This window comes from Perognathus longimembris, chromosome 27 (genome assembly GCF_023159225.1).
Source record: "Perognathus longimembris pacificus isolate PPM17 chromosome 27, ASM2315922v1, whole genome shotgun sequence".
In the NCBI taxonomy this organism is placed as follows: domain Eukaryota; kingdom Metazoa; phylum Chordata; class Mammalia; order Rodentia; family Heteromyidae; genus Perognathus; species Perognathus longimembris.
The window spans coordinates 6,022,407-6,050,196 of NC_063187.1; the positions used below are offsets into that span (position 1 = coordinate 6,022,407).

At 41.0% G+C, this 27,790-nt stretch overlaps 1 protein-coding gene across 1 annotated transcript in view; it reads left to right on the forward strand.

Moving 5' to 3' along the window:
- Positions 1 to 27,790, forward strand: part of LOC125342791 (vomeronasal type-2 receptor 116-like) — a 48,626-nt gene that overhangs the window by 20,573 nt on the left and 263 nt on the right. The window contains exons 5-9 of the mRNA XM_048335099.1: positions 10,677 to 10,965; positions 12,024 to 12,824; positions 14,257 to 14,484; positions 15,295 to 15,418; positions 16,323 to 17,083. Coding sequence (XP_048191056.1) covers positions 10,677 to 10,965; positions 12,024 to 12,824; positions 14,257 to 14,484; positions 15,295 to 15,418; positions 16,323 to 17,083 — 2,203 coding nt within the window. The remainder of the gene's footprint in view (positions 1 to 10,676; positions 10,966 to 12,023; positions 12,825 to 14,256; positions 14,485 to 15,294; positions 15,419 to 16,322; positions 17,084 to 27,790) is intronic.

Sequence of the window (27,790 nt, forward strand, 5' to 3'; positions counted from 1 at the left end):
TTGGGTGCGGCCACGTGGCTACTGTATATGTTCTTGATACATTGTATACTGTATATATGTCTACCTCACCTAGAGAAGGGAAAGAAAAACAGGGTGTAAGATATCACAAGAAATGTACACACTCCCCTACTATGTAACTGTACCCTTTTTGCACAACACCCTGTCCGAAAAAATTGTGTTGAATTAATAAATAAATTAAATTAAAAAAACAAAACGATTTGAGTCTCTGTTGCCCCACATGAGCAGGAGTAACAAGTACAAGTGCAAGGAACGGCCACAGGGCTCCTATTTATTCTCCCCTGAGACTTATGGGACAATGCAAGTTGTATTATCCACATGTTTTTTTGTTTTGTTTTGTTTTGTTTTTGGCCAGTCCTGGGGCTTGGAATCAGGGCCTGAGCACTGTCCCTGGCTTCTTTTTGCTCAAGGCTAGCACGCTGCCACTTGAGCCACAGAGCCACTTCTGGCCGTTTTCCATATGTGTAGTGCTGAGGAATCGAACCTAGGGCTTCATGTATAGGAGGAAAACACTCTTGCCACTAGGCCATATTCCCAGCCCCTTATCCACACGTTTTAATGTGGGGTTTAAAATGTGCACGAAGGCAGCATTAAGAGATACAGGAAATTTTTTCTAGGATATTAGCAATGGCAAGACATAGTGTGTGATAGCAACTGTAAGTAAAAAAAAAAAAAAAAAAAAAAAAAAAAAAAAAAAAAAAAAGATCAGCCTGACAAAAATAGAATGTGAGAATGAGTTTGGGATCATAATGAAGACGTAAACATAATACTGAATATGTATGATATTCTATGGTAAGATTTAGTTTATGAGAGGAAGTATTGACATATCAGAAGTATCTCTATATAGGCACTTTCAAATTTGCTATGAAATACTGAAAATAAAAATAAATAATGGTTATTTGACATCTTCACCAGACATGGAGCAGTGTGTGAAGTGTCCAGATCACCAGAATGCCAACACACAGAGAAACCAGTGCCTCCTAAGAGCTGCAAGTCTCCTGGCTTATGAGGAACCCTTGGGGATGGCCTTGGCCTGCATGGCTCTTGGTTTATCCATACTCACAGCAGCTGCTCTTGGGGTCTTTGTGAAACATCACAACACCCTCATTGTCAAAGCGAATAACCAGGCTCTCAGCTACCTCCTGCTCACCTCCTTCATCTTCTGTTTCCTCTGTTCATTGATCTTTATTGGCCATCCCAACACAGTCACCTGCATTCTACAGCAAACCACATTTGGAGTTTCATTCACTATTTCTGTTTGTGCTGTCTTGGCCAAAACTGTAACTGTGATTCTGGCCTTCAAGGTCACTTCTCCAGGGAGAAGGATGAGGTGGCTGCTGGTTTCAGGGGCTCCTAACTTCATCATTCCCATCTGCACCCTGATCCAGGTGACTCTCTGTGGACTCTGGCTGGGAACCTTTCCTCCTTCATTGACACAGACACACACTCTGAACATGGCCACTTCATCATCCTGTGTAACAAGGGCTCCCTCACTGCCTTCTACTGTGTCTCGGGATACCTGAGCTCCCTGGCCAGCTTCACTGTGGCTTTCCTGGTCAGGAACCTGCCTGACACCTTCAATGAAGTCAAGTTCCTGACCTTCAGGATGCTGGTGTTCTGCAGTGTGTGGCTTACCTTCCTGCCTGTGTACCACAGTGCCAAGGGCAAGGTCACGGTGGCTGTGGAGGTCTTCTCCATTTTGGCCTCCAGTGCAGGGCTCCGTGGCTGCATCTTTTTCCCCAAGTGCTACATCATCTTGATAATGCCAGATAGAAATTGTTTGAATGGCTTCAAGGATAAAAAACATGAAAGTAGAAATAAGCACTGTTAAGACTAAACTCATATATTTGATTAGTATATATTATTTCTGAACTAAATCTACAGTAATTGTACAGTCCTGTATTTGTTTATATTATGGAAATTTTACTCCAATGAATAGAGCATATTGCTTGCAATTTTTCTAGTGTGTTTTTCATTCCATCTATTTAATATGTACTTGATCTTTATCCCCTCTTCTTAGTTTCTTTTGAGCTAAGTTGTAGGTGAAGGTCTAGGTGTACACATAATACACACTGGCAAATTCTCTTCTTGTGATACATGAATCCCAGCAGGGTGTTAGGTGTTAGGTTTTTTAAAGTAGGTATCCAGTAAAGGAGAACCTCATGCGGTATTCAGGCAGGAGAGAAAAGATTATTACTGAACTGCTGCCCTGTGACTGAGATGATCCATGGATGGAGAGAAGGGAAAGAAGGGAGATAAGAGAGAGAGGGGAGAGAGGGGAGAGAAGGGAGAAAAAGGAGAGAGGGAAGAGAGGGGAAAGAAGGGAGAAAAGTGGCTCCCACCCAGCCCTGCCTTATCTAGGGCAGGGGCAGGGGGTGTGGCCAGGGGGATTAGGATGTGACCTTGGGGAAAGGGGAGGTAACTGCCTCCAAGTCTGCTGCTAACCCTGGGTGAAGACTTAATGAGGTGGGGTCATCTACATGGAATCTACATGGAGCCTTCCAGGGATGGACCTTACATTAGGGAACACAGAAGGGGAGCATCATGGTATTACCAAGACAGCCTCAAGAAATCACAGAGGGGGATGAGGAGGCCATTTGTTTCACAGGATAAATGTTCACAGGATAATGGTTGTGGATAGTAGGTTTACTGTGAATAAAGTGAGGGGGGGAAGGAGAAAAGAAGAGAATAGAGAAAAAAAGAGATGGGAGACAGTAATGAAGGGGAGAGAGAGGAGGAAGAAAGAGGGACAGATAGAGATGGAGATGTCAGAGACAGAGAAAGAGAAATGGGACTCAATGTGTTATGCCCAAGTCACGAGAAGACCACCAAGAAGACCACCGTGAGCCAAACCTTCCGAAATGCAAATGCAAGGCTTTATTCAGGCTAGCTGCAGATCGGGCCTTGTCCTACCCACTGACACAGCTTAGGTTAGGAGGAAGGCCCTGAGCTGAGATTTCACAGAGCTTTTAAAGGCAAAAAACCAAGTTACAGCAATCAGGTGTTCAAGCAAGATTAGGATATGGGTACAAATCTGATTGGCTCAGGGCTCGAGGCATTCCCGGGCAGTTAGAGTTAAGCAGGGAGATTCCTGACGGACTGGGCCCTAATAAGCTTGTCCTGCTAGCCAGGATAATTGGTGGCCTGGGTTACTCAAAGTTTAAACAGACAACAAAACGGGGGCAGCCTGAAAATGGGGTTTACTTTAACTCTTCAAATGTGTCGTTACTGTGGGTACACACAGAAGGCAGATCGTTGACAGTAAATGTTTAACAAGTTTGTTTTTACTAGGAAGATGTTATTTATTTTTTCTGGCATTGTTTTATTGTTTTTGCAGTTACAAAAATCATAGAAAGAGTACATTTCTTTTTGGACAATGTCACCCCATGCATCTCTCTTTCCCACTTTTTCCCTCCCTTCCCCACCTCCAATTTTTATCCTTCCTTTTCAACATAGTTTCCAGTGAGTTCTACTACTTCACTTCTTTACCCTTGGTCCGTCCATGTCTCTGCCCCCATTTACACTCCTAAAGACAATAAATGAATGAACAAGACCCAAGGGAAGGAAGAGAAAAACAGCAACCGAAAAAACCCAAAACTTTGTTTCCATTTACTTGAATTCATTTCAATAAATAGCATTTTATGTGATAGGATGCACATAGCTATTGTGCCTTTGTGTTCCTCTCCTAAAAATATCTTCCATTGGTCTCTCTTTGTGAATGCCTAGACACAAAGTACACAGGGCTCTCCCTTCAATTTCTGTCTTTCTTTGTTTTTATTTTTTGTGACAATCTTGTAGCTTGAACTCAAGGCCTGTTTCCTGTCCTTGAGCTTTTTTTTTTTTTTTTTTTTTTTTGCTCATGGCTAGTACTCTACTACTTGGGCCACACACTCACTTCAGACTTCTTGGTGATTAACTGGAGATAAGAGTTTGATAGACCATTCTGCCCATTCTGGGTTTGAACTGAAATCCTCAGATCTCAGGCTCCTTAGGAGATAGGATTACAGGTGTGAGCCACTGGGTGGGGAACTGTCTATTTCTTCCTGTTTTTATCTGTGGCCCAGAAGTTTTTGTGCTTTATCAAAGTGGTGCTAGATATTGTAAATCAGCTCCACCTTTTAATTTAGTTCCAGTAGAATATCACATTCGTCTTTGGCTAGGTGACAGAGAGCTGTCCAAAGTCTGCATTTTCAATAACACAGCTTTTATTTTCTTAAAATTTAAGTCTCACTGTAGTGAGCCACCAGTATTGTATGAGTTTGAGCTAAGCCTTTCCACGTTTGTGTAAATACAATATTTCTTTAACCAATGCATAGAATTTTTTTGTTTTATTTTTATTTCCTAAGCAATTAATCACTCAGAGAGGGAGAAGTTTTATCTAGATTTTATTCATCTTTTTGGGGGAATTTTGGGTTTAATTATTTCAACTTAAATCGCTTTTATGTTGATGATGTGGAATAACTTAAGGAAATGCAGAGATTTTGATGAAATTGTTTTGTGAATATTGCTGAATATTGTGAATATTGTGAATATTGAGATAGTATCCCAAGTCTCATGTACTCATATTAATATATCTCTGTTTAAAATGATAAATGTTATTAGTTAAATGTAAATGTACAAAATCTAATTCCATGCTGTACTTAAGTCTTGATGTCTCATGACTATTTTGCTACTATGTCACCTCAAACTTCTCATTTTATGGGTCTCTTAAATCACACCCTCTGATTTACATTTGCTTCTTAGGAAGGACCTCTTTTGATTCCCAATATATTGCCCCACCTCACATAGTAAAATTCTACTCAGATGCTTTTAAAAAGAATTTGGAGGATAAATCACAAACCATTAGGGTAAACTATGTAGAGGAGGGAATACCCAGACTATCCCTCCCAACCCTGTATTTGGAATTAGCTGAATTTCCCATGAGAATAGAGAAGACTATACAGAGCCTCATACCCAGTGAAGAACACAATCCGGAAGAGATCACAGAAGAAAATGGTAACAAGTGATCACAGAGGATAATGATAACAAGTCCAAACATTTCAAAGACCCAATGAGGAAGGAAAACAGTGACTCCTCTTTAGCTTAGAAAAAGAAGTGATTATATATGGTGCCTCAGAACACGAGTACAATTTCAAAGGAAGGTAATTAGCTGGTTTTCCCCTCATTCTCCCTGTCTCAAGAAAAAAAATAATCAATGAAATAATTGTAAGAAAATAACTCAAAAACAACAACAACAACTTGTAGGCCAAAAACTTCAGTAGGCCAAAAACTGAATTAAGTTCGAATGGTAGAGAGGCCCGTGGCACACTGGCCTCGTAGAAAATTATCAGAGGACAAGATTATTTCTATGTGGTGCTCTGTGTGTGTGTGTCCCTCTTCATTCAAGACTGCACCTGGTCTTCCACCCAGTACCTGTAACCAAGGTAACTGGTCACTGCCCACCTGCATTACACTGGAGGTCATCCAGCCTCTGATGCCACTTCGTGCTCCTCTGAGGTCCCTCCCTCCTTCACTTCAGCCATACTTCCTTCTTTCCTTCCCCTGTGGAATCTCTCTCCATGAGTAGTCAGGATGCTACATACTAGAACCTACTCTGGAGTGGAGCCCTGAAATTTGGACCTCCAAAATAAACTATTTTCTGCCTGAACCACATGGCTGTCTACTTTCATGAACCATATATAAATATATATACCAATATGAATGTATATATAAATATATATGCACATACATATATTCTCTCTCTTTACATATATATATGTTTGGTCATAACTATCTCTCTCTATATATACATACATACTGCGAGAGAGAGAGAGAGAGAGAGAGAGAGCCCTAGCCTAGTTAGTGTGTGTGTATGTGTGTGTGCAAGTGTGTGTGCTATGCTCAGAACCTACAGTAATGCCATTGCACACTTATCTTCTGCAATGTGTAAGCACAACCAGCTTCTTGCCTGATAATCCTGTGTGGCTAGAGTCTTTCCTTCTTCTCTCAGCATCCTTACTCTGTGTGTATCTAGGCTAAGGCTATTCCTTCCAGATAGAATCTGGTACTCTCTTCCTGAATAAGTCTTCTTTCTCTCATGCACATAGCAATTGAGCCACTGTGAGTCTCTTATCTAGAATCCTGTATTGTTTATGATATGGAAGTGTATTTTTTTTTACTTTTACCATCCAGTGTGTTTATTTGTAAATTTACAGACATATTTGTCATTACAACAAATGAGGGAAGCCATGCGACCTGGGATTTACTTGGGTCTGGCTTACTTTGCTTGATTTTTTTTTTCCAAGTCTTCCCATTTCCTCCCAAATGGTAAAATATCGTTCTTTCTGATGGAAGTGTGGACTTCCATTGTGTTCATATGCCACATTTTCTTGGTCTATTCATCCACTGAAGGGCTTTTTTCAGAGTCCTGGGAGCAAAGGCTGACTACAGAGGCTCTTCTGGCTTATGAGCCAGCCAAGTTTCCTCTGGCTGCAAAGGCCCCACATGGGGACACACAAGGCCAGTGCATGTGCTAATTGAATGGATCCCCACACAGAGTTTCTTTCTCTGTGATCATACTTGTGGCCATCGTCTCCTAAATACTGTTTCCCGGAAACCTCAAACTGCGACTGACCTTGTGGTTTGTTTTTTACCATGGTTTTCGAGCCCCAAAGTATTAAAGAGCTAAAGCTTAAGGTAAAGCACTGCAGCACAAATGACAAGCACAATGAAAAAAATTGTATAGGCAGCAAATAAGAGCAAGAATTGACAAAGGAGAATATATCAAACTCAAAACCTTTGGCACATGAAGTAAAGAGTCACCAGACTGAATATATGGCCTACAGATTTTGCATATTAAACACATGGTAAGGGATTAGTAACCAGAATATGCCGGAAGCACAGAAACATAAACTCCTAAGGAATAAACTGGGCAACTAACAAATTGAAAAATAAACTTAAAGACATTTATCAAAAGCAGAAGTATACATGGCTCACAAAAGTATACAAGGATTTTTTTTAAAGAAAAGTATACAAAGATATACTAAACATCTTTGGCTGAAGGAAAATGCAAAGCCAAATGACACTGAATTTTATCTCAGTCCAGTGGCAGTATCTATCATCAAGAAGACTAATAACAAATGCTGCCAGTAATGAAGAAAAAGAGCACGTACACACAAATCATGGAAATTTAATTTCATGGACAGATTAGGGAAAGCTGTATGTCTGTTCCACAAGACATATATTTGTGATATTATTCACAGCTATTACATTGTGAGCCTCAGCCTCATTGCATTCATACATGTTCATGTCTCAAGAAGACCTCTCTCTCTATATATATATGCTACCAAGAATCTATAAATTAAGTGATAAAATGCTATAAATGTAATGAATAGTCAGGTATAATAGACCACTATTAATCTCATTAGAAAGGGATTTTTTTCTCCTTCATTTTTAAATTTCTTATACTGCCAAGTCCTTCCTGTATACTGTGATTAGTATTTTGTGATAGCCACTGCATGACAATGGACAAGTTTACCATAATACACACCCAACACTGCAGGCATGCAGAGTGTGTTTACTGCCTTGAGGTAGCTGTCTTCTCGAGGGTCACTAAAGTCTGCATGAAATTTGGGTCTAATAGATTTTAACAAGGAGAAAACGTAGACTTGGTTTCAATATGGATTAAGCCTTATGATAAAGAGGAATTTCATTCATCACTACATGTTTTCAGACAAGTGTACCAGGAGAATAACTTGATCTATGTTAGAAACTTCAGTACACATGACCTGTTAGAAGATCAAAGTGCAGAATGAAAATGTGCAACTCAATTTTGGCATGGACCTTGACTTTTTGAAGTGAAATTGCTGGTTTTGGCGGCTTGGCTGCTTCCTTGGGCAATAGTAACTGGGTGTATTTGTGGTGGGCTGTGTACATGGAATTCTTATTGAAACCTGCTTGAATCCACCAGTAATATCTGGTATGTGTAATGGAGATTGGGTGTGTGAAATGACCCTTTAAATACAATGTACTAAGAACTTTGTTTTTTTTTTTTTTGGTTTTTTTTTTTTTTTTTGGCCAGTCCTGGGCCTTGGACTCAGGGCCTGAGCACTGTCCCTGGCTTCTTCCCGCTCAAGGCTAGCACTCTGCCACTTGAGCCACAGCGCCGCTTCTGGCCGTTTTCTGTATATGTGGTGCTGGGGAATGGAACCTAGGGCCTCGTGTATCCGAGGCAGGCACTCTTGCCACTAGGCTATATCCCCAGCCTAAGAACTTTGTTTGATAGTTCACTGACGGAGATTGTTTTCTGGCCATTTCCATGCAGCCTCTAATGCAATCCAGATGCTTCATCCCAAATGGCTTTCATGCGAAAAGTTTCTGGACACAGATGTGGAACCAAATATATCAAAAATAACTTCATCCCTGGGGCCTCACTATCTGGGATCTGAGAGAAATCACAGCACCTACGATGAAGAAGGAGAATGGCAAACACATTTTTCAAATAATATTTTTCTCCTGGATGCAAGGCCTCAGATGCAGAGCCCCAGGAAAGGGTTTTACACGTTGTATCTGGGGATTTACAAGAGGCTACGAGGAAAGACGGACAAAAGTGTATCTCTCTGTCAATAAAGGACACATGTGTACCTGTACAAAGATATATGACTATACATACCAGACACTGTGAGTCTTGCTTCCAGCCAGAATTTAAGCTTGGAAGATGCTTCAAGGATGGGCCCATTGATTTTCATACTCGTTTTTCTCCAGTTTCCCCTCCCTGTCAATTCCTTGGCCGGCACTAGCTGCTTTTCCACCATGAAGCAGCGAGCACACATGGATGGAGATTTGATGATTGTTGGGTTTTTCCCTCTCTACACTTTGGGAACAGATCACATTAACAGTGATGCTTCCAAGTATGAAGACAAGCCGTAAGTAACACCTGATCTTACTTCCATGCACTGTTTTGTTCTCAGGACTTTAAATCACTGAGGGAACTCTAGATGCACACTAGATGAATGCTCTCTGTTTCCTCTTCCCTGGCCTCCTATCCCTTTCACCAGCAGAACTGAACCCCCCAAATGGTATTAATTTCTTTTTGTTATACTGTTGTCAACTTTTCACAAAACTTTATCAACATATCTTCATTCTTACATTCAGATAAAGTCCTCCATATGTGTACGTTCAATTAGATTTTATTCAAGCTCACAATTTACTCATCCTTAGAAGACATGATAGGCTTTCAATATGAAATTTCACATATGCAAACACTTCTTTTTAATCACTTTATCCTGTCATTTGGATTTCCATACTTCCTCTATTGTTTTCTTTTTAAAACAGCATGTTTTAATTTCAAAAGAATATATGTGTTTACACACATACACGCACACACACGCACACACACACCTTTACAGTCACAGACAAGACAGTTAGAAAGAAAGTTACTTTGGTCCTTTTTACTCCCCTGTATTTTTGCTTTCCAGTTTGTCAATCTAACTATATTAGGAAGTGATTAGTGATCATTGCATTTTACAATGGTGGCCTTACAACTGGCATTTCACTATAAAGATTGCTTACAATTCTCTCCTCATCCCCCATGTTGGAGGCTCCTCTCTCCAAGATGAGGTCCTCAGAGTTGGATGCATCCCTTTTGTTTTGTTAGATAAGAGAAAATAAAATTCCCTGATCTGATATTTGAGCTCTTTTGTCCTGGTTAATATCACAGGAAGCTGTTCAGTATGTTGGGTCTGTGAGCAGAGCTTGTTATGTAATCTTAAATGACACTTGGCTTCTGAAAAATGCTCTTCAACGAGGATTTGTTAGTTGGCCTGGCCCTGCCACAGGTGGAGTTGGTTACTCCAAGAAAAACACAACAAAATATTTGGTGTCTCTGATAATTTTATAGGACTCTAGGCATTCACACACTGAGGCCAAAAGAGTATAGGCATAGGAGTTGTTGATAAATCCTTAATAGCTATGTGCAAATGGACATAGAAAATAATACTCTATAAAATGAACTCCAAGGAAAGGAGACATTTTCAGTTGCAATTGATGCTGTTTTTGTTTTCTTTTCCTTTTGTTCTGTTTGTATTTGAGTGGATAATGCAGTGTACATAAAAGGTTGAAGACAGGTGAACAAGTACAATAGTGGTGCCCACTAGACAGTAGATGGAAAATGAAATGTATATCTTGTGGGTAGGGACAGAAGGGAAATACCAGGAGAAAATGACAGAAGGGGAGACATGGTTCAAAAAGAATTGTAGTCATTATTCATTACCTGAACTATGTAACTGCAATCTCTCTTCATATCAACTATACAATAATAATGAAAAGTAAATCACTAAATTAATAAAAATATATGGTCTGCTGGGCAAAAAAAAGAATATTTGGTGTCTCATGAAAGCCAATTCCATCGTTAGTGTACAAGAGGTTTTCGCTATGGTGCATGAAGTAGCAGGGAGCAAATAATCTCTCATTCTTGGCATAAATAATTTTCTGAATCTGATTGGTAACAAATTACCTGCATATCCTTATCTAATCTTATACGCAAGCATTAGACACTATATGTACTTTCCATCTCCATTATGGGTGATCTGTTAACATATTCCCTGGCAGAAAAGCAGGGATTCAGTCCATCAAAATAATAAGTTTTGAAATACTCTGAAATTTGTTTGCTTAATACACAGGTTTACCTTCAAGAACTATCAGTTTGTTTTGGCCTTGACTTTTGCTATGGAAGAGATAAAAAAATCTCCTGCTCTTTTACATAACTTGACTCTGGGATTTGATATCTGCAATGTTGAATTTGAATTCTCAACAGCATTTAAAAATCCCTTCATTTGCTTTTTTGGGAACTACATGGTTCCTAACTACTCGTGTATCAGTGGCAGCAAGCCGATAGGAGCACTTACAGGACCATCAGGAGTAACATCTGCCCAGATAGGTACATTGCTGGACCTCTACAGGTTTCCACAGGTGAGGTTGGGAGGAGTGTCTAATTTGGTGTCATTTCAGGTGTTCAAAAGAGAATGAGAAATAGTGACTGCATTCAGGATCCTATTAAAGTTTGTGATATCAAAAAGTAAGTACTCAAGAAAACTGGGATTGAAAATTTAGAGCATCCAAAGGAACTACTTGAAGTTTTTAAAATTATCAATAATTTTCTTTAAAAAATCAGGAAATAGAAAATGACTTTAAAGTGTAAAGGTTTGCTAAGCTGGGTGTTGGTGTCTCACACCTGTAATCCTAGCTACTTAGGAAACATATATCCAATTGCCCTGCAAAAATCAGGAAGTAATGTGTTGTTCATATCTTGAGGAAAAATCCAAGAAAGTGCATGGGGCTCTGACAGTAAATAGTCCTGTACAACTACACACACACACACACACACACACACACACACACACACCTGCCCACAAGAAAGTAAAAGATATTAGGTTGAAAAAAATAAGTCAGGCCCTGGAAAAGAAAGGAGGCATTTGTTCTCTCTTATATAAATATTGAATCTAACTTATGAATATGATATATGATATAAGGATAGAACAAATATCAGTTATATATATGTATATACATGATTAAACTATAAAGTAGGTTACACATTACTGTGGAATTCCATGCTACAATCTTTCTAATCTAATAACAAACAGCATACAAATGAAAACCAGACAAATATAGAATATATTGCCTGAAGGGTGCAGGTGTTAAGGAGATGTGCATAGGACCAAGTGAATAGGAAATAGATGGGTGGGAAAATACAACTTACTATTCAAGATATACATGGGAAAATGGAGCTAGGAATATATGGCTGGGATTCTAATAGAAGGTAGGATTTATTGGAAATAGTGACAAAGCTAAGAGACAATTTAATAACAAAAAGACATGTTGCACACATATTAAAATTTTTAATTTTTTTCAAAAAGTAAAAGAAAATCCTGTCACCTAGTTCGACAGGTTATTTAATATACATCATGGCTGAGATTGTGATGGATAGAAATCTTCTCATTCATGGAGCATCCAATTTTCATTCCCTTTAGCTCACCTTTGGGCCTTTTGATCAGGCCCTAAATGACCACAGGAAGTTCCCTGCTCTCTATCAGATGGCCTCAAAGAACACGTCCATAGCCACTGCCATGGTCTCCTTACTGCTTTACTTCAGATGGAACTGGGTGGGACTGTTAACCTTTCCAGATGAGAATGGCTTGTGGATTCTTCATCTACTGAAAGAAGAGATGAATAAGAACAGAGTTTGTGTAGCCTTTGAACTAGCAATCCAAAACTATGGCGTATCACTTGAAATGATGACACAGTATAACCAGATTAACAAATCTTCAGCCAATGTCCTCATCATATATAGTGATAAGGAAAGCACAGTAGATTTAATGGAGTTTATTGAGCAGTATTTAATAAAAGGTAAAGTTTGTATCCTGAACTCACAGTGGGAGTTACCCATGAGAAGGAGATATTTCATGCGAGGTTCATTCCATGTCCCGCTTGCTTTTTCACACCATCACCCAGATGTTTCTGGATTCACAGATTTTGTCAAGGCAGTGAACCCTTCCAAATACCCAGAAGACTTTTTCCTTGCTTGGCTCTGGTTTGTCTCTTTTAATTGCTCAGATTCTGAGTTTGACTGTGTAACATGGGAGAACTGCCCTCATGAGTCCTCCTTGGATTGGCTGCCTAGGCAGATTTTTGATATGACTATGTCTGGAGAAAGTTACAATATATACAATAGTGTGTATGCTGTGGCCCAGGCTATTCATGAGATGCTGCTACATCAAACAGAAGCACAAACAATAGAAAACAGGAAAGAGACAGTGTCTTCCCCTGCACAGGTAAGGCCTTCTGTTTCGAATGGCACGCACAAGAAGCATAGTCAATTCCTAGAGGACTTTCTTACCAAATGAAATTAAATATTTTAGTTTTAAGTGCCAGATTTTGAAGTCAGGCCCCATTTTACCACGTGAACCCCATTTTACCACGTGAACCCCATTTTAGAATCGAACCCTGAGCCAATCAGATTTGTACCTGTGTCCTAATCTTGCTTGCTTGAACACCTGATTGTTGTAACCTTGTTCTTTGCCTTTATAAGCCCTGTGTAATCACAGCTCGAGGCTCCCTCCTAAGCTCCGTTGTGTCGGTGGGTAGGACGAGGCCCGAGTTGCAGCTCGCTTAAATAAAGCCTTGCCTTGCTTTTGCATTTCGGAATGTCTGAGTCTCGGTGGTCTTCTTGGTGGTGGTTTTACGACTTGGCACAACAAGATATGTTCACCAAAATAAAGAAATTAAATTTCTATAAATGTCTGTGAGGTTTCTAGACATGTGCTCCTGTGCTCTTATGAAAAACAGGCAAATAAAAAGGATGAAATAAATTCCATGCTGCTATTCCTTCTTCTAGTGACTAATAACTTCAACATACACATAGGTAATGTGGATACCGTGTATACTGGTATTAGAACTAGGAAATTGAAAGGGAATACCAAAATTGAGAGACACAGGGTAAGAAAAGACAAACAACTACAAAAGCAATACTTGCAAAACTGTTTGGTGTAAGTGAACTGAACACCTCATGGGGGGAAAGGGAAAGGGGGAGGAGGGGTATGAGGGACAAGGTAACAAACAGTACAAGAAATGTATCCAATGCCTAATGTATGAAACTGTAACCTCTCTGTACATCAGTTTGATAATAAAAATATGAAAAAAATAGTATAATCACCTTTTCCCTCTGAGTTTCTAAGCATGACCTGCTGAGCAAGAGTATTTCTATTTTTCATAAGTAATCTAGGTTCATTCTCCTTTAGGTATTATAACTTGAACAAACTCAAGCTATAACTATTGACACCCATAGAATTAGTTGTTGTGGAAAACTCTAGACACCTGAGAATGGCTGCATTTATGCTTGTTTAAATGAAATAGGTTTCCCTTGAAAAGAGGCCTTCTAGCACTTTTCTGTGTGACCAGCTTTCAGGAAAATTATTCTTATTCCTCCAAAGATTATCTTCTGGAATGCTTTATCAGGTGTCTTTGCTTTTCTTGACTTTTGAATCAGAGATTAAAGACACTCAGGAGCTTTTCTACTTCTTTTTCTTTATTTTTTTTGTAATCATATGAGAGTCTTTATTGCAAGCTCAAACCTGGGTTCATGCTCATCACTGATGCAGTGAGTCTGAATCTAGAGTCCCAACACTCTCAGGAGCTTTTTTTAACTCAGGTTTTCTGTCTAACCACTGGGATATACTTCAACATAAGATGATGTATCTCTTGTAGCTGCACCCTTTTCTGAAAAACACCCAATTTCAGAATCCTGTTGGAGATCAGGTGATTTTAGATAACAAAAGAAAATTGGAGGCAGAGTATGACATTGTGAACATTTGGAATTTCCCAGAAGGTCTTGATCTTAAAGTGAAAATAGGAAAGTTTTCTCCATTTGCTCTACATGATCATCAACTATCTTTATCTGACAATATGGTAGAGTGGCCTCTAGGAACTACAGAGGTGAGTTGTTATTTAATTCTAATGATTTTCAGAGCATATAAGTAAGTAAAATGTATACCTGATTCAATGCCAGCAACTGACTCCTGTAATGGAAGCTATTCAGTTCTGAAGGTCATGGTTTGAAGTCAGGCCCATCAGGAATACCTGTGAGACTCTTATCTTCATTTAACCACCACAGAAGAGGTCCTGGGTGCTGGCTGATGCTTCTAATCCTCTCTACTTACTTTGGAGGCTGGCAACCTCAGGTCTCAGATTATAGCTCATTTTAGAACCCCACCAGGCAAAAAATCTGTGAGAATCTATGTCACTAAAACATCCCCAAACTTAACTAGAGCTGTGCATCAAGCGGCCCATCACTAAACTTGAAAACAAAACAGCTCAAGGACATTGCTTGGACACCAGGATCAATACCCTCCAAGAAAAATTCAGGTGGTTTCTAAATGTGAATTTTGAATATTGTCATAAAATACAAATTGCATATTTCGTAGCAGGGTTCTAACACCAATGAAGTACTAAAGTGATTGCTTTATGTATTTGAAAGGTTTACTTAGGTCCCTTTGCTGGTGGTTTCACTTAATGATTAGTTGAGCTGCTACTTAGATCGCTTTCATTTGAGGAATTATTGAATGAGGTAGCAAATAAAGCTTTTGTGGTGACAGGATGTAGAATCCATACCAACATTCAATTCACTGACTGGATGTATGTGTATTGATATGCTATATTAAGGAATTAAAGTCATTCAAATAAGGAAACTTTGGGAATGTTAGGAAAAGCCTAAACAGTTTCTGACACATATCTGATATTCCTCAGACTGTTCCTTCTGTATGCAGTGAGAGTTGTCATCCTGGATTCAGGAAATCCATTCAGGAGGGAAAGGCTGCCTGTTGCTTTGATTGTACCCCTTGCTCAGAGAATGAGATGGCTAATGGGACAGGTAAGTTCATGGCGGAGGGAGAAATACAAGTTCTCTCCTAGTGCCCCACAAACCATGAAAAGCAGTACCAACATTATGTATTGGAATTGCAGTCAAAGTCTTCCTTCATTCACTTAGTAGTTTAATTACAACAATGGATGATACTACTTCTTGAAAAGAAAAAAAAATCATGGGCTCTAAATTGTGTATAGGGTTAATTTTTTCTAGTATAATGTAGGCACTTTTATTTAACTACTCAGGAATGTTAGCTTATTTTCTATCTTATAAAATACGAAATCCTTTTAAGAATGAGGTCTCCATGTTTTACAAAATTTTTTTACATTATAAAGAAAACACAGATCTTTATTTCCTAGTTGTCCAGACTGTTCTCAAACCAGAGCAATTGCTCTAGTTTGGTTCAAGTGTTGTTCATGGCCTGACTCTATAGCATCAAAGAATGATTATATTCTCTGTTCTCTAGTGCTTTTCAGGTGAGTAGGAGAAGCAAATATCACAATTACAAGAAAGGACCACAGTGCTCCTATCTATATGACACAGGGACAGCAACAATGCAACATCTTTTAGTCATAACTTTAAATAATGATATTGAATTGTGCACAAAAGGCTGAAAATTATTATGGCAGTATGAAGAGATGTCTAAAATTCTTGTTAGGTCATTAGGAATGGCTAGGAAGAATATGAGTGATTTTTATTGCAAGTAAATGCTTTCAACTACATATGTGGAGCCAAGTGTAGGAACATGATGAAGTTATAAAAATAATACTAAATATGTCTTGTAGTACTTGGTCATGTAAAGTTGATGGTAGTAATTACCAATATATCAGAATTTTTTTCTAAGTAGTTATTTCCTAATTTCTTTTTAAGTAGTGAAAAGGGACTAATGGTATCTCTTATTCCTCACCAGACATGGAGCAATGTGTGGAGTGTCCAGATCACAAGTATGCCAACACAGAGAGAAACCAGTGCCTCCTAAGAGCTGCAAGCTTCCTGGCTTATGAGGAGCCCTTGGGCATGGCCTTGGCCTGCATTGCTCTTGGTTTATCCACACTCACAGCACTTGTTCTTGGGGTCTTTGTGAAACATCACAATACCCCCATTGTCAAGGCGAATAACCAGGCTCTCAGCTACATCCTGCTCCTCTCCCTCATCTTCTGTTTCCTCTGTTCCTTGTTCTTTATTGGCCGTCCCAACACAGTCACCTGCATTCTACAGCAAACCACATTTGGAGTTGCATTCACTGTAGCCATTTCTGCTGTTTTGTCCAAAACTGTAACTGTGATTCTGGCCTTCAAGGTCACTTCTCCAGGGAGAAGGATGAGGTGGCTGCTGCTGTCAGGGGCTCCTAACTTCATCATTCCCATTTGCACCCTGATCCAGGTGACTCTCTGTGGAATCTGGCTGGGAACTTCTCCTCCTTCCATTGACACAGACACACACTCTGAACATGGCCACGTCATCCTCCTGTGTAACAAGGGCTCCCTCACTGCCTTCTACTGTGTCTTGGGATACCTGGGCTCCCTTGCCCTGGCCAGCTTCACTGTGGCTTTCCTGGCCAGGAACCTGCCTGACACCTTCAATGAAGCCAAGTTCCTGACCTTCAGCATGCTGGTGTTCTGCAGTGTGTGGCTCACCTTCCTGCCTGTCTACCACAGTGCCAAGGGCAAGGTCATGGTGGCTGTGGAAGTCTTCTCCATCTTGGCCTCCAGTGCAGGGCTTCTGGGCTGCATCTTTGTCCCCAAGTGCTACATCATCTTGATAAGGCCAGATAGAAATGTTCTGCATGGCGTTTGGGAAAGAAAATGCCCTGGGCAAATTACGCTCTCCTAAGAGGAAAGTTACATTTTTGTTCAAGTGAGTTTCTTTTTGCCATTAGATATTAGTTTACATACTTGGGATCATTAAATAAACAGCTTTTACTAATTTTTCTAGTAATTGCATAGTCACAAGTTGTTGCCAGAGGCAGGTCAATTTGAATTTCATTTCACATATTTTTCATTCTTCCTGTTTTCTATGCACTTAATTCCAGTGTTCTGGTGGTTCAGAGATATCTGCAGAAAAACAAATTCATCAGTCCTTGGCACACTGTCACTCCTCAAATCTTTGCAGCTCAGGAGGACAACTGAGATTTGAGGACCACAGTTCAAAGCCAGCCTCAGCACGAAAAGTCTCTGAGACACTCCATGTCCAATAAACCCCCACCAAAAACCTAGAATTCGAGCTGTGTCTCAAGTGGTAGAACACTAGCCTTAAGCATAATTTCTTAATGATAATGCACAGTCATTGTGTTCCAGCCCCAGGATAGGCACACACACACACACACACACACACACACACACACACACACACACACAGAATACCAGGACTTGTGGTGTGGGGGAGAGGAAGGAGATCAAGGGGAAGTGGGTAGTTAAATGGAGAGATAGAGGGTGGGCAAGTGAATTCTGAATATTGCATGCCTAAATATAGAAATGGATCTAAGACACATGAGAGGGTGGGTTGGGAGAGTGGGAGATATGGCAGAGAAAGATGGAAGTAGTGTCATGGATCAAGACACCTTGTACTCACAAGGTGACATGGTGAATTTCAGCCTCTCTGTAGATGTGTGTGTATGTGTGTGTGTTTGTGTTCCAGTTCTGAGGCTGGCACTGTGGGCCTGAGTGATGTCCCTGAACTTCTCTTGTTCAGACTAGGTCTCTACCACTTGAGCAACAGTACTACTTGCAGCTTTTATTGAGTAGTACAATTCTGTCTGGGCTGGCTTTGAACTTGATCTTTGATGTTAGCTTCCTGAGTTGCCAGGAAGACAACTGTGAGCTACTTGTGCCCAGTTTTTTTTTTTTTTTTGAATGTAGTATGGTAAGATCCCCCTCCCTCCCAGGACCACCACCTTTGCCTGTCTCTGCACAGCTGGGTGTATTGAGGGTGCCTTCCTTATGAGCCTGATTCATGAGGGCAAAGCCCTGAGCCAGAACTCCCTGTGCCGCACCCCTCTGTACCTTATCCCTCCTCAGCAACACAGACTTGGGGTAATGAACAATCCATGTGTTAAGCCAACTGGACTACACTTGACACAGACAGAAAATGCACAGGAGCAGAGATTCCTTTCTCAGGTCAGTAGGACTCAACTGGGAAATTCTGGCATTTGTTGTTGTGTTGGGGACCTTCCTGAGATCATTCCCTCCTCCTTTATCTCTGGTCCTGGGGACAAAAATAAAGCAGAAGGTAGTGTTAGGGGAGGATTTCTTTTGTTTTTTTTCTTTTAAATTTATTTTTATTATCTTATTTTTAATTGTAATTATTTTTTCAAATTTTTATTATCAAACTAATGTACAGAGAGGTTACAGTTCCATACGTTAGGCATTGGATACATTTCTTGTATTGTTTGTTACCATGTCCCTCATACCCCCCTCCCTCCTTGGGGGAGGATTTCTTCTGCCATCTGATACAGGACTTGTTTGGAACCCATAATCCTTCTCTCAAATCTGCACAGAGATCACCTGCTTCTGGCATGGTTTTATTTTCTAGTTGTTTCACTTTGACAATTTTTTCCTTTCTGTCACTCCTTTTTCCTTGTCTTTCAACTGGAATCACGGGGTTTCATTGGGATTCTTCCTTTTTAGCATGATAGTCAAAACTTTTGCTACACCTTAAAATTGGCCCAGCTTAATAAAGATGAACCACCAGTGAAGTTTTTATCAGGAAATCCAAAAGTGCCAAGATAACCGGGAAGAGATACTTATTGCAGAGATTTGCATAGTATGCAAATAGGGTGGAGATGAGTGCACAGCTCTATGGAAAGGCTTCTGTCCTGCCTGGGGGGGGGGGGGGAGTTATGTCTCTGTCACACAGTGGGACTTGGAGATGGTTAAAAATTCGATTTAATAAATGAACAAATCATACGTAAGCTGGGTAGAAAGGAGAGTTGTGGATGACCTACAGCCCAGGAGGGGAAACTGCAATTTGCAGTGATCTTTCATTACTTCCAAATTCTAAGAAGAGATGATCTCACAGAGAAGATGGCGCCCTACACCCTGACACTGCACACACCACTGATCCAGATGTAGACTCCAGAATGGCAGACAGCTATTGACTCCGCTCCAGGAGAGCCAGGAAACCTGATGTGAGCTACACTGGCCCTGGTGACCTGTTCCTTCAGAGCCTAGTAGCTCCTATGTCTGTTCAACCATCCCAGTCCCATTCAGCTGGAGGTCATTTTGAACAAGGGAATTCTAGGATATGTAGTTCTGGCTCAACAAAGAGGGCAAAGCCTGAAACCACATTAGTGCAGACCTCAATGCCTGCCCAAGTCACTGCTGCTCATAAGGTCCACACATAAGAAACACTCCCTACCACCCAATTGTAATCTGATGGCGAAACTTGGGTAATTGTGACCATCTAAGGCTGCAAAAACCCTTCTAGAATGTTTTGTTCTCTTCCTTCCACATCAATCACTCATTCTAGCCCTGGAATTCCTCCCTCACAGGAGAAGAGGGATGAGTGAAATGCCAACTCACCAGCTAAGCCAATAAAATCAAAGACCTTGCTCATTTTCGTTTTCATTCAATACATGAAATTGGAATGTGTGAACAAAAATCAAGCTTCTCTAATACAGTCAGCTGTCTACCAACCAGCAGGAAAGTGGACCACATAAAACTACTGAAAGACAAATTTCTATATGGGTGAAGGGGGAACTATTTCTGGGTATTAATAACCCCAACAAAATGCATTGGCTGAAATCCTTGCCATGGAAATGATGAGAGAGAAATGGATAGAGACAGACATAGACAAAGTGACAAAGACACAGACACAGAGAGAGGAGATGACAGTGACAAAGATACAGTGAGAGATAGAGATAGGTAGACAGAAAGACAAAACAAGCCAACAAAGACAGAGCCACACCCAGCACGCCTACACAGGGTGTCATTCTCCTAGACAGGGTGTCTCTCCCCGGATTAATTCCAACTGTGCTTCCTATACAAAATGTTAGGATCAGGGGCTCCAACCACACAGCCCAGCTTCTCTTTGAAATGCAAAATACAGTGCACAAAAACATTTTCCACTCTTATCCCTTAATCTCGTCAGAATTTGCACAGACATTCCAGTACCCTGACCCTGACAAAAAAACAAAAAGAGCACCGAGCCCAAATTTATAGCATCCGCAGACTTCAGGGAATCCAACTCTGTGTCTTTCCCTCCCTCACTTCCTCCCACACTCCCAACCCCCATCTCTCTCTCTCTTTCTTTCTTTCTTTCTTCCTTGCCTTCTTTCTTTTGGTGTACCTGGGTAGATAGGTAGTGAATATTTTTTATAGAAGAGCAATTGAAGTATTGCCCACATTCTCATGCAATTTTCATCAAATCTCAACAATGACTGTGTAAACTGTGGAGGAATCTCAACCTAAAATGTGTAGGAGATGAAGAAATAGTTCTCTTGCTCTCATGGGAGGTCCCTTCCTAGTTGATGTTAATTCTCCCTCCCCCTAACACACACACATTTTCTCCAACATTTGTTCTAGGTATTCTTGTCTTTGGAAATGTGTTATTGTTGCATTTTTATCTTTGAACCATCCCTGGGGATGGAACTCAAGGGTTGGGTGCCATCTATGAGCTTTTGTGGGCAATGACCACACTCTACTACTTGTCATAAATCTATTTTTGGAAAAAAAGAGAGAGAGGGAGAGAGGAAGGAAGGAAGGAAGGAGAAAGAGAAAGGAAGGAAGGAAAGAAGGAAGGATGAAATAAAGAAAGAAGGAAGAAGGGAAATAAATGAAAGGAAGGAAACATTAAAGGAAGGAAAGAAGGAAGGTATGAAGGCTTGCAAGCATGTAGGGATCTAGGTAGGAAGGAAAAGAAATGACAAAACAGTCGGAAGGAAAAAGGAAGAAAGGAACAAAGAACAGAAGAAGGAAGAGAAGAAAGAATGATGGAAAAGAAAAGGAGAAAAAATAGAATAGGAAGAAAGGGAAAGCAAAGAAAAGGAAGGAAGAAAGGAAGGAAGGAAGGAAGGAAGGAAGGAAGGAAGGAAGGAAGGAAGGAAAAAGTTAAGGACTGAAGGGAAAAAACACAGAGACAGAATGTCCAGCAGGCTCTGTGGATGCTATAGAGCTGGGCTGGGTGCTCTCATTTGTTCCTTCACAGGCCCAGGGCAGTGGAGCATCATGGGAATGCCTGGAGGGATTGAGGGATAAGGGTGGGAATTCTTTTTGCTTCAAGGTACAGTTCCAATAGCACGCTGGGACCTTGCCTTTCATCCTATCACTTTTGCTTTCAGAGCTCAGTTTGAATTAATCCAGAGAGTGAGACCCTGTCTACGCAGGCTGGGTGTAGCTCAGAAATCCCATCTGAAGCTGTTCTCTTGTTGTGCCCAAGTCCCAGGACCCCACCAAGAAGACCACCGAAAGCCAGAAGTTCCAAAATGCAAAAGCAAGGCTTTTATTCAGGCAAGCTGCAGCTTGGGTCTCTTCCCATTCACCGATGCAGAGGAGATAGGGAGGAGGACCCCGAGCTGAAATTTCACAGGGTTCATAAAGGCAAAAACCACAAAGTTACGGCAACCAGGTGTTCAAGCAAGATTAGGGTTCAGGCACAATTCTGACTGGCTAGGGTGTCCATGGTGGACAGAAGTTACCAAAATAGTCCTTTGGTTGTCTGGGTTCTGACAACCTGAATACATGGAGTATTTGGCGGCCTGAATGGGCTCACAGTGCTTGTTTACCTTTGGCCAGCATGGCTATTTTTCAGAGCTTTTGCAGGCCCAAGGTTACAGGCACACAGTGGGGCCTGGCTGACTTTAAGATAGCTTTGTTTAAGGAATTTACAGCTTCAACAGTTTCAGTACAAACAAGTCTAGTTTTCACAGTCCAAAACAACAAGATGGCCATGATTTCAAAACGGAGTTACTGCTGCCTTAAAGTAGGAAAGTAGGATTCTTCACCCTTCACTCTGATTGGTTGAGATGGGATAGGGAGGGTGGGACTTGTTGGAATAAAGATGCCCAGGGATCAAAGAACAAAAGAAACCTACACTGGGTGCCACAGAGAAGTGCTGAAGGCTGCGGTGAAGGCCTGGCCCTTCCCCTGCCTCCCCCTGGGGGAACTGGCACAGTCACCAGATCTGGAAACCTTCAAGGCTGTCCTGTATGCGCTCAATCTGTTTCTTGCCCAGAAGGAGCGACCCGGTAGGTGGAAGCTACTAGTGTTCAACCTGCGGAAAGAGCACCCAGAGTTCTGGACACGAGGATATACCTCCATGGTCCAAACATCCTATCCAGACAACCTGACTGAGAAGACAACAGAGTTGCTGTTCTGGGATGACTGAAGAATAAGCCTTGATCATAGCCATGGACCTGACCATCAAAGATGGCACCCGTGATCCTCTCCAAAGCTACCTGCCCTACTGGGCCAGAGAGAGAAAAGAACGAGCCCATCTGTGCTTGAGGAAGATGAATGTTCAGTCTGAATCCACCTCTGAAATCCAGAAGGCTCTGCTGGTGGTGAATGTCGACTCCATCCACAAACTGGAGTTGAGTGAGTTCTTGGGTCTAGGAACCATGCAAAAGCTGACACCTTACCTGAGCCGGATAAAGAATCATCACATCCTCAAATTCTCCATGATGGGTGCAGGTTTCTACACATTCAGCCCCAAATGGGAGGCATATCTGGAGCCGCTGAAGCATCTACAGGAGATTCATGTGCAAGATGACATCTTCTGTCAAGAAAACATGCCCTCCATCCTCAGGACCCTGCCCCCTTTGAAGACCTTGTCTCTGAGTCATTGTGTGATGATGGAGTCCAACCTTTGGTTTCTGTCCCATTGTCCCTGTGGGGCACACCTGCCCACGACTTGCTTCGTTAAGAGGCAGTTCTATCTGGCCCCGCCTCTTTTCCCAGCCCTGAGGCCGCGTGGATAGCCCCGCCTGCCTTCTCCGGTCTGGAACCAAAAGGCTGCTCTAACCAGCCCAGCCTCCCGCCTTCGACCTCATCATGTGAGACAAGAGGGCCAGGGATGATGAACCCAGAGGCGGTCCTGGGGGCCGTTACATAGATGTAGGTCGCCTCGGAGCTCCACCCTGATGCTTAGGCATCAAATCCCAGCCCCTACGTAGGTTCACGTACCCCTCCCAGTCTGCCGCCCTCTGACCCATGTAAAAGAATAGCTCATTGCCGCATTCAATGAGTCTTGACCTTTGCCATGCAGAAGCTCTGCAGTTTCATGCAATCCCATTTGTCCAACCTTTCTTTCATTTGTTGTTTTTCTGGGTTAGTACATATAACCATATAAGATGGTGCTAAGTGGAATGAACTCCAAGATATGGAAACAAGAGATTTTACCTTGATGTTCTTGTTTTAATATACTATGTAAAGTTATTTCTATTTCCTTTCATTTCCCCCCTAGTGGTTTAGCTGGGGTTAATTGTGGTTTATAGTCACTGTATTTGATTTTGGTGCACTGTACATTTTATATAATGTTTATCTTAACTAAGGGAAGGGGAACAACAAAATGGTGAGACAAAGGCAAAGGGCAAACCAATGCAACAGCGATACTCACAAGACAATATGATGGGACTGAACTTTACAACTTGGGGGTGGGGATATAGGGTGGTAGGAATAGTGGGAGAAAAACAAGGGAGGGGATAACAATGTTCAACAAGAAATGCATTCACTACCTTATGTAAGTAACTTTAAGCCTTCTATACATAACTTTGACAATAAAATTAAATTTTAAAATAAGAAAAGCAAAGGATCAATTGCTGAATGAAATTTAACACATTTTCATAAGTGACACAATTTCTGTCTACTGTAGCTATTAATAATGTGGAAAAGACAAACTAGAGACATTCATAAAATTACTCCTTGTGGCAAACTGAAGCTAGGCAAGTGAAAATTGTCTCACTCATGACTATTTACTTGAAATTGCCTTCTCTTGAAAAGAGGCCTTTCACTTCTTTGGATGTATTCCTCTGTAGGTTTCCTTCTAGTGTACTTCATCGGGTATCTCTGCTATTCTTGAATTCTGAATCAGAAATTAAAGACAATCAGGAGCTTTTCTTAGTTCAGGTTTTCTGTCTTAATTCTGGGATATACTTCACCATAAGATGGTATATCTTTCTAGTTGCACCCTTTTCTGAAGAACATCCAATTTCACAATCCTGCTGGAGATCAAGTGATTTTGGATGAAACAAGAAAGTTGGAGGCAGAGTATGGCATTGTGAACTTCTAGACTTTTCCAGAAGGTCTTGAACTTAAGGTGGAATTAGGAAAGTTTTTCCACATGCTCTACATAATCATCAACTGTCTTTTATCTGAAGATATGATACACTGGGCCATAGGAACTACAGAGGTGGGTTGGATTTAATTGTAAGAACATATAAGTGATCAAAATTCACCCTTAAAATGTTTATCTGGCTTGATGCCAGCAATTTAGATCTGAACTACAACCTACTCAGGAAGCTGTGATCTGAACATCATGGTTTGAAGTCAGTCCAAGCAGGAACACCTGTGTGACTCTTATGTTTGTTTAACCACCAAAAAGAAGTTTGGACAGTTGTAGCTCATGCCTGTAATCCTATATACTCAGGAGACACATCCTCAGATCTAAAATTATATATGTCAGGTTAAAGCCTGACTGAATAGGAAAATCTATGAGATGCTTCTATCAACCGAGCACGAAAATGCTGTGCGTTGAATAGTTGAGTACTAACCTTCAGCAAAAAGAAAAGAAAACATTGCAACGATCCTGAATTGAGCCCTAGGATCTGTACCAAAAAATAAAAAAATAATTATAATTCCTAATGTTGATTTAGAATATTGTTATAAAATATGTATTCCATATTTCTTAGTAGGTTTGTAACGCTTTGATAAAGTAGCTGGGAATTACATTATGTTGCTGAAACGTTTATTTTGCTCCCTTCCATGGAGTTTCATTCATTGGTTAGTTGGCTTGCTACATAAGCATACCTCTCACCAAAGTGTGAGATATTGAAAGAGACTGCGTGAAATGGTTCTCACTTCGTGGCCACTTGAAAAGTTAGAAAAAGTTATGGTGGATATGGGGTTTCACATAACCCTATAAAAAGGAGGTCTGTGCATTATTTACAGCATACTTTTTAAGAATTAAAGAGTATTATTCCTCCTTGCTCTTCACAAACTCATAGAGGAATAAAAAACAACAGGAATTCAAGGAAAGTCCACAGTGTTAACCAATAATATTTACTTTCTCATCATTAATCTCTAACCTCCTAAAGGTCTCACACAACTCAGTAGTTCTACAGACTAGATAGAGATCAAGGCTATAGCACATAGGACTTTTAGGATCACGTGACATGGAATACATAACAGCATTCAATTTACTTATTGTGTTTATGAGTATAAAAATCCTACTGGGGGCGGGAGGAGGTCTGGGAATGTGGCTTAGAGGTAGAGTTCTTGCCTAGCATGCATGAAGCCTTGGGTTCAATTCCTCAGTACCACATACACAGAAAAAGCTGGAAGTGGCGCTTTGGCTCAAGTGGTAGAGTGCTAGCCTTGAGCAAGAACAAATCATAGAGACTTCCCAGGCCCTGAGTTCAAGCCCCAGGACTGGCAAAAAAGAAAATTACTAGTTGTAATAAAACAATTCTTTGAAACAATGGGCTTTTCGGTATGTTAAGTAAGAGTCTGAACACTTACTGATACCTATTTCCATCAGCCTCCTTGGTCTGTCTGCAGAGGGAAAGGCTACCTGCTGCTTTGTTTGCACCCCTTGTTCAGAGAATGACATTGCTAATGAGACAGGTAAGTTCATGGTGGAGGGGAAAATTCTCACACTCTCCTGGAGTGTGCCAATCCATGCAGGTCAATGCAAAAAGTGCTATGTTCGGGATGTAGGGTCAAATTTCCCTTCCTTCATTTAACAATTTAATTGCAACAGGATGATAAAGCTTTGGGGGGGGGGAAACAAACAAACCTTGGGCTCTGAATTGCCAATAGAATTATTTTTTGTACTCATGTGTATGCATGTGTATTCAACTTGTCAGTAATGTTAGTTGAACTGCTATCATGTGAAGTGCAAAGCCTTCTTAATTACAAGGTCTTCATGTTCCTCAAAATTACCTTTACAATACAAAGAAAACACCAACGTGTGCATCTTTATTTCCTTGTGCCCAGAAATACTCTTGCAAAAGAACAAGTTCTGTGAGTTGTGATTGGGGTAAGAAGAACAAGGCTTGTGCACAGCACAATTTTTACAGCTTCCAAGACTAATTGGGTTCTCTGTTCTCCACCACATTACAGGGGCATAGAGACAAACGTAAAATTTCAAGAAGGGCCACTCACACTGCTGTTGTTTGTATTGCACAGTGACATAGAGAGATAGGAAAGCTTTATTAGGCATGATTTTCAGTGAGGTATTTGAGCTGTGCACGCAAGCTCGGGATGATTATGGAAGCTTGAAGAGGTTCAGAAAACAATTGTGAAGATGTCAGAAATAAAAGGAAATATGTGTGATGTTCACTACAAAGGAAAAAGTTTCAATCAGACTGAAGCAAAAGAGGATATGGGAAGGAATGTGGGAACATGATAAAGTCATAAAAATAATCCTCAACGTATCTGGTAATTCTTGGTAATATTTACTTCATGCTAGCAAGTACTGATATGTCAGAATTAACTCCATATAGGGATTTTCAAATTTCTTTTTACGGAGTGGCAATGCAATAATGGTTACTTTACTTCTCCACCGACATGGAGCAGTGTGTGAAGTGTCCACATCACCAGTATGCCAACACACAGAAAACCCAGTGCCTCCCAAGAGCTGCAAGCTTCCTGGCTTATGGGGACCCCTTGGGAATGGCCTTGGCCTGCGTGGCTCTTGGTTTATCTACACTCACAGCAGCTGTTCTTGGGGTCTTTGTGAAACATCACAACACCCCCATTGTCAAGGCGAATAACCAGGCTCTCAGCTACATCCTGTTCATCTCCCTCTTCTTCTGGTCCCTCTGTTCATTGCTCTTTATTGGCCGTCCCAACACAGTCACATGTATTCTACAGCAAACCACATTTGGAGTTGTGTTCACTGCAGCTGTTTCTGCTGTCTTGGCCAAAACTGTCAATGTGGTTCTTGCCTTCAAGGTCACTTCTCCAGGGAGAAGGATGAGGTGGCTGCTGGTGTCAGGGGCTCCTAACTTCATCATTCCCATCTGCACCCTGATCCAGGTGACTATCTGTGGACTCTGGCTGGGAACCTCTCCCTTCATTGACACAGACACACACTCTGAACATGGCCACCTCATCCTCCTGTGTAACAAGGGCTCCCTCACTGCCTTCTACTGTGTCTTGGGATACCTGGGCTCCCTGGCCCTGGCCAGCTTTTCTGTGGCTTTCCTGGCCATGAACCTAC